Source organism: Colias croceus, chromosome 30 (genome assembly GCF_905220415.1).
Source record: "Colias croceus chromosome 30, ilColCroc2.1".
NCBI classification, from domain to species: domain Eukaryota; kingdom Metazoa; phylum Arthropoda; class Insecta; order Lepidoptera; family Pieridae; genus Colias; species Colias croceus.
The window spans coordinates 3,055,231-3,063,771 of record NC_059566.1 but is presented as its reverse complement, the minus strand read 5'-3'; the positions used below and the strand labels follow the sequence as shown (position 1 = coordinate 3,063,771).

General features: G+C 32.3%; 1 protein-coding gene across 1 annotated transcript; it reads right to left on the bottom strand.

Moving 5' to 3' along the window:
* Positions 1-507: 507 nt before the first annotated feature.
* LOC123704730 lies at positions 508-3,483 on the bottom strand. Its single transcript, XM_045653177.1, has 5 exons — positions 3,444-3,483; positions 2,578-2,676; positions 2,112-2,210; positions 1,007-1,089; positions 508-657 (listed from the first exon to the last, which is right to left on the bottom strand). The coding sequence occupies exons 1-5, from the start codon at positions 3,473-3,475 to the stop codon at positions 512-514; spliced, it is 459 nt and encodes a 152-aa protein (XP_045509133.1). The 5' UTR covers positions 3,476-3,483; the 3' UTR covers positions 508-511.
* Between the last annotated feature and the right edge of the window lie 5,058 nt (positions 3,484-8,541).

Genomic DNA, 8,541 nt, shown 5'->3' with positions numbered 1-8,541 from the left:
CCCCTTGTCATGGCATCACGCGTGAACGGATAGACCGATTGCGATAATTCTTTTGTTTATAATATTCTTTAAAGTACGAGGATGGTTCTTATGAAAAGAAAACATAAACATGTACTACGGGTGAAGCTAGGGCGGACCGCTAGTATGTAATAAAAAAAACTATTAATAATAATAAGTCTTTATAATTTAAAACTATGCAAAGGATTTTGTTGCTGTTCTTTTTATTAGGTACCTAGTACTTTTGGAGGAAGGTTTTAAGCCCATGGAAACTGCGGCTATTGGGGTTACCTCTTTTTATACGTCCCCAAGTAACATCTATACTAGGTAATATTATAAAGTTTAAGAGTTTGTTTGAACGCGCTAATCTCGGGAACTACTGGTCCGATTTAAAAAATTATTTCGGTGTTAGATAGCCTATTCATCGAGAAAGACTATTGTACTTATATCATCTCGCTAAGACAAACAGGAGCGGAGCATAGCTAAGTAGTACTAAAATAAAACAGTATGACCATCAAATATGTTTATTAAATCTATAAATATTATGTATCGGAGACACAACTCGGCTTCTCGGTTTTATATCAACATGAAGTACTTGAGATACCGACAAATTTTTGCAGTGCAGCGGTCGAATGGTAAAGTATGGTTGCTCGGATGGTCCTGTAAATCATAAGTTTTATTAAATTTCAATAATCTATAAGTACTAACTATATATAATATATAAATTTATAATCAAAACTAAATAGGTACTAATAATCTATACTAATATTATAAAGCCGAAGAGTTGGTTTGTTTGAACACGCTAATCTCAGGAACTACTGGTCCGATTTGATAAATTATTTTGGTGTTAGATAGCCCATTTATCGAGGGAGGCTATAGGCTACATATCATCACACTATGACCTATAGGAGCGGAGCAATGCGGGTAAAACCGCGGGTCACAGCTAGTGTCGTCAGTCTACATACCTACTTAATATTATTCTAAGATTTCAGTGACAATTAAAACAAACCTTTTTTCACAGCTTTTCTATTTTCCTTTTTCCTATGGTGATCTGACACCGATCTGTGTAAATTTATTTTGGACAAATTGTCTCTGAAAACAATCCAAAACATGCGAATATTACTATCGAAAGCTACTATTTTTTCTCCAAATAGGTACAACCCAATGTAAATATTCGAAAACATTTTATTGAAATTCTCTCGAAGCGACAATCGAGTCAATTCATGAATGAATTTTGTTCGTAAATAGCAGAAAAGTCATGAAATTGAAAGCACTTAATACCTATTACGGATAAAGCTTTGAAAATATTAGTATAAAATGTTAGTAATCTATACTTAATATTATAAAGCTGGAGTTTGTTTGTTTGTTTGTTTGTTTGAACGCGCAAATCTCGGGAACTACTGGTCCGATTTGAAAAATTCTTTCGGTGTTAGATAGCCCATTTATCGAGGAAGGTTATAGGCTATATATCATCACGCTACGACCAACAGGAGTGGAGCCACGGGGGTGAAACCGCGCGGAGCAGCTAGTTAAAAATATGAATGCCAATCAAACTGAAAACTACGTTAGAACTGTCGGATCACAGATCACTAAACCAAGGTAGTATAGTATTATAAAGTATTTAATCTGAGGTTACTAAGTACGCTCCAACATTATCATCAACACAGATTAAGTAGAGGTAGATAATACAAGGCGAGCTACAGCGTACTGTACGTTCTACTCTGTGGTTCTACTTCTACGATAACTTTCAAATTAAAATTAAAAAAAACTAAGTAACATGTTATATTTTGAAGTGAAACTTCTATAAGCGCGTTGAGAGTAAAATTTCAAGGTCGCGATTTTGATATCTTTGAATCTTGCCAAAGAAGTTTCACTTCTGACACGTGTGCTCGGCACACGCACTTTTTTAAATAATAATCTTGTTTAGCATTAGGGAAAAGATACATACCTATCTATAATAATATTATAAAGCTGAAAAGTTTGTTTGTTTGTTTGAACGCGCTAATCTCAGGAACTACCGGTCCGATTTGAAAAAAATATTTTGGTGTTAGATAGCCCGTTTCTCTAAAGACGTTTAAAAGAGTATATAACAATTGGAGTGAAAATATTCATACTTATTAGAACTTTTTTGTCGAAAAATGCCATATTTCAAATGCGGTGCGTATGGATCACACCCTGATGTTGGATGAGCTTTCACCCATTTGTTCTTTTCACTGAAATGTAATCATTCAAAATATATTGCTTAATGTAACCACAGCTGTTGTTTTAATGAAACATCCTATCCTATTAATAGGTATAAAAATAAATGCGAAAGTTTGTGAGGATGGATGTGTGTGTTTGTTACTCTTTCACGCAAATACTACTGAACCGATTACAATGAAATTTAGCACACATATAGAGGGTAACTTAGACTATCATATAGGATAGGTTTTATCCCGAAAATCCCTCGGGAACGGGAACTATGCGGGTTTTTCTATAAAAACACGGGTGAAGCCGCAGGCGGATTCTAGTAGGTATATAATGAGAAGTGAAATATGGTGAACATAATTATAAGAAATAGGAAGCAAAATAAATATCTACTTATTTTCAAGAGGAGGAACTGCTTTTTTAGTTTTCATTGAACGACGGTCGTATGCTTCATCAAAGGACCATGAATAAGGGGCAGGATATCTCATTTGGCTGAAAAAAACAGAAAATATTGTAATAATATTTAAAATAGCAACACTACCTACTAATATTAGAAATACGAAAGTTTATATGTTAGTTTGTTAGGTCACGCAAAAACTGCTGAACCGATTTTCGTGAAATTTTGCACAAACAGAGAGTAGGTATCTTGGATTACATGTTAATACAATTACTTAGTATTTAAAAGATTAGTAGTCCTACTATTACCAATCTATACTAATATTATAAAGCTGAAGAGTTTGTTTGAACGCGCTAATCTCGGGAAGTACTGGTCCAATTTAAAAAAATATTTCGGTGTTAGATAGCCCATTCATCGAAGAAGGCTATAACTAGGCATCATCTCGCTAAGACAACAGGAGCGGTGCACTGCGGGTAAAACCGCAGAGCACAACTAGTAATATTATAAATGCGAAGGTTTGTTGCTCTTTCAAAAAAAACTAAATATAACCTACAGCCATCCTCGTTAAAGGGGCTATCTAACCTCGAAAGAATTTTTCAAATCGGACCAGTAGTTCCTGAGATTAGCGCGTTCAAACAAACAAACTATTCAGCTATATACAGTATATACTTAGATTAGTAGTCCTACTAGTAACAATATTATAAATGTGAAAGTTTGTGAGGATGAATGGATAATAAATATAATAATATAATAATTGTTGCTTTTTCATTAAAAACTCACCACTTGTAGGTATAAAATTAACCACGGTAAGTACTTGATTTTACAGACGTTTCTTTATTAATGTGATAACAATGATACTCACATAGTCCTTGGTTTTCTTGATTTTCTTTCCATTTTTTTATTTTTTTATTTTTAGTTAGTTACGATTTTTTTGTAAAATATTTTTTTGAACTATTGGGTCATTTTTGACGTTGTTGTTTCTATGTTTTTTTCTATGACATTATAGAATAGTGATTTTAAAAAGTTTTAAATACTTACTGTGTATACGATCTATCATTTTGTTCTGTGATCTACACTTTTACTGTTCTGTGGTGATCTATCATCTACCTCTATATGACCTCTATAGGTACGGCATACTACCCGAATATAAATCTTATTCACAGACATATATAATATGTCTGTGATCTTATTAATAGAAAATAGAAATACTAACGGTCCGCCCCAGCTTCGCCAGTGGTAAATATTTCGCAATAAAAGGTAGCTGTTCTTTCTCAGGGTCTAAAGATTGTATGTGCCAAATTTCATCAAAATCGGTTGAGAGGTTTAGGCGGGAAAGCGTAACAGACAGACAGACAGACAGAGTTACTTTCGCATTATAATTTGTAGGGATCACAGAAGGAATGAATATCTTGGCCATTTTTTTTATGATGCAGATGCACATCCCTGGTGCGCCGTGTGCGGGACAGCCCCAATGTAATCATGCGGTGTATATCGAGTCGGCTCGATTGCTGGTATGTAAACCACTGCTGCAAACTGTCTGAAGTGAAACTTCTTTATGTCCTTATTTTTCAAATAAAAATTTACTTTATGCAACTTTACAGAAATACGTCGAATTACGCGTGGTAGGGATAAGAAAAAGATAGCGCGTAACGGAAAAATGTCACGCGTAACGAAAAAATGTTACACTAAATTTTTTTCCAACCCCGATAAAGAAGTTTCACTTCAATAAGTTGTATTATTTTGACAAACATAATTTTTAAGTTATTAATTGTTACTAACAAAATGAGTCCTGTTTACTTGAATAAATGAATGAATTATTATTATTATTGTTTTATTGTCATTTTCGTTACTTTCACTTTAAAATCAAAATATAATTTTTCCAAAAAACATATAACCCTGATCGTTTCAAAGCGAAAGCGAATAGTTTTCTCTCAAACAGGCATTAAATGCATTCTTGATCACTACATAGTATAAAACAAAGTCACTTTCTCTGTCCCTTACTATGTATGCTCATTGCTCAAGTCTTTAGAACTATGCAACGGATATTGATGCGGTTTTTTTTAATAGAGTGATTGAAGAGGAAGGTTTTAGTATATAATTTATTAGGTTTTAGACAAAGCGGGCGAAAATCTAGTTTATCATTAAAAAATCACCCCTCTGCCTCTGGTTTTAATAAATTACTAACGTATTACTTACTTTTGAAATTTATGGTGTATCATCAACGATTTCCATTTATGTGAGGACATTTTAAAATTATTTTAGATATTACATTTTAACTAACTGCGTATTGGAATGCATGGAATGGGAATTGGGTTAATAAATAAAAAAAAACACATTTGAATACTATATATTTAATTGCAATAATAAAATTAATAAATATACAAAATATACATTACACTATTACACTCATTTTCTATAATTACCTAATTTTAATTTAAAACCAACAATATTATAAGTAAAAAGGAGTAGAACTACCAACTAAACATTCTAATGCCTTCTCCACACTACTCGCGAAGTTCCTCGGCGAAGTACTCGGCCGAAGTTGACTGAAGTCCGCGGTGCTACACTACACACTCGTTCAACTTCGCGAGGAACGCATACGTTCATATTCAGAACGAACTTCAGGTAACTTCGTGCCCTTTGACTCGGGCGCAAAAACCGACAACAAACGGAAGTCGGCCGAGGCGGGGTAAAGTTGGACGAAGTAAGCCGAACTGCCTCTCTACATTATTCTATTCGTCTAACCTCGTTCAACTTCGCGAGTAATGTGGAGGAGGCATTAGTCTTACCACAAAACTTTAAGCCAGGGATCTGTCAATTTAATATTTGTCTATGTGAAATACGACAAAACCAGATTAAAGAGAACCCGCGCATAAAGTTAAACCCTGTCTAAAGTTTTTTGTGGTAAGACAGTCGATCTTCAAAAACGGCACACTAACGCACATACGATTAGACGTCAAAGTGAGATAGCATGATTCAACTATCGTGAGCGAAAGAGATAATACTGGCTAATTAGCCACATTACGACGTGCCTATCCTTTTTACTTATAACATCATTTTTTAAGCCATTCTATTATGCCAAAACCTTTTAAATGAAGTTCACTCCAATTTCTCTATGTTAACACATTATAACATAGTTTAAATCCATAGAAATCTAAATAACAAAATACTATAGAAGTGCTGTAATGTCATAATTCGTATGAAAACCGCTGTCGCCAAAATCAACACATTTAAACCGATAGCTAAACAGTACACACAAATAAACTATGCCTTTTATTGGACAGCTTCATTTTAGTGAAAACTAACTTTAAAAAATAAATACAGCATTTTATTAAGTAATTACTAGTGTTTGTTTGTTTGTTTGAACGCACTGGTGGCTTGGAAGTCACCTGAGTAGCGACAAGGTCACGCGTGCTTACGACTTCTAGTGTCTTGTTATTAAATTTCTATGTTTAAAACATGTACACGAGAACAAATTAGTCTTCCCATTACATTACATTTGTCTTGTAAATAAACCTGCTCGCTACATTATGTATAGAAAAATGAATATCAACAAAATTATTCATATTTTCTTATTAATAAATAATAATAGTAATTCATATTCCAATTGGAAAATAATACAGATATATTTTTCAAATTCATTTTCTTATACAGAATGTCCCAAAAAGTAGTGATGAACGGAAACTGGGAGGTAGATGGTCTATCTTTCAGCTTAGAACACAAAAAAATCGAGCATCTAGCGCAATAATTCACGTCACCGTAAATAAAAATCTCTTCGTTCTCAGCGATAGATGAAAAATTGAAAAAAACGTCATAACTCCGAAAATACGAAAAATGGCATAACATACATGGGGGTGATTCGGATAGCCCTCTAGGTCTTCTACGTCCCAGCTTCCGTTCATCACTACTTTCTGGGACACCTGTATATCATTGGTGGATCAAACTATTTGTAAGCGGAACGTTGAAATTTCCGCACTAATTCTAACAATTTCGATCGCAAACCTTTTACTATTATGTTTTATTCGATATTTTAAAAATAAATTCAACTACAACACCGTAATATAAATAATCAGGAAATACTAATAATCTACCTTATAATAATACAACAGACAACTACGAAATAAATAAAAAGGTACATTTCTACTAAAAATCAATTTTGAAGTGAAACTTCTTTATCGGGGTTGGAAAAAAATTTAGTGTAACATTTTTTCGTTACGCGCCATCCCTACCACGCGTGATTCGACGTATTTCTGTAAAGTTACATAATATAGTAAATTAATTTTAGAGAAATAAGGTCATAAAGAAGTTTCACTTCTACGTGTGTACACTAGTACACGCACACATTTTTTTTTATAGTACATTTAAAACTTTAATTCTAAGGAAATCCTTATAACTACAGAATAAATTATTCTATACAAATATAAATTATTAAATATTATACACACACTATTATAAATATTAAAATTAATATTATTTAATAATTAATACTGTACATATTTTTAATTTTACATCTAAATATATCGAATAAGCCATAAATATATAATCTAATATATCCAATAAATAATTGTTTTTTTATTAGAAAAAACTAAAAACCGCTTTAAAACTTAAAGAAATTTACATAAAAAAATAATTATCAAAGTTGGTTCATCCAGTCCAAAGTTCTGCGGTAGCAAAGCCAAAAAATACAATCGGATTGAGAACCTCCTCTCTTTTTTGAAGTCGGTTAAAATGCATGTATTAAAAAAATATAGAAAACAGTGAAATTATTTTTCAAATCGGACCTGTAGTTCCTGAGATTAGCTCGTTCAAACAAACAAATTCTTCAGCTATATAACATTAGTATAGATTTTGAATAAATATATGGAAAATATTATTATTTGACGTCGCATACATATCCTTCTAATATTATAATTGCGAAAGATGTGTATGTGTGTGTTTGTTACTCTTTCACACAAATACTACTGAACCGATTACAATGAAATTTAGCACACATATAGAGGGTAAGTTGGATTAACACATAGGATAGGTTTTATCCCGGAAATCCCACGGGAACGGGAACTATGCGGGTTTTTCTTTGAAAACGTGGGCAAAGCCGCCGGCGGAAAGCTAGTAATCTTATAAAAATGTGACACAAATTTCTACCTCATAATATAATATTAGTAATATTATAAAGAATTAAAATTATTATACATATAATAATTATTTAATAATAATGCTGAAGCAGACATATATTCAAACATTTACTAAAAAAATATACATAGATTACTTTTATCAGTTTTAAATAACTTACATACTCTAAGATTTACTTAATGTACACAGAAAATTTCATCTAAATCGGTCAAGCCGTTTCTGAGATTTATATTTACAAAGTTACAAAAAATATACATCATTTAATTATATATTTCTTATGTTAAATTACTCTATTAAATGAAAATCATAAGCATCAATCAGGCAGTTAATTAATCAGTGCCGTTTAATAAGGAGTCTAGGCACTTAATAAAGTGACTGATCAAATTGTGACATATATAGAAATAGATGTAGTTTACTGGTGGATAAAATAATTTAATAAAATAGAAACATTGGATAATTTTTTAACATCTTTGCCAAGTATTTTTGAAGTGAAACTTCTTTAGGCGCGTTGAGAGTAAAATTTCAAGATCGCGTCATGGCAATACCGTCACGACATAGAGTAAGGCGACGATTTTGATATCTATGAATCTTGCTAAGGAAGTTTCACTTCTGACACGTGTGCTCGGCATACACGCTCTTTTTTTGTATTCCACATAGAATCTAGCACTCAATTTTTATGTAAAAAGAGACTTAAAACCAATTTAAAAACCATTTTCTTATATAACTACTTCTGTACTTGATAATATTTTAAATTCACTAAATATAAATTATTATCCATACTAATATTATAAATGCGAAAGTAACTCTGTCTGGCTGTTACTCAATCACGC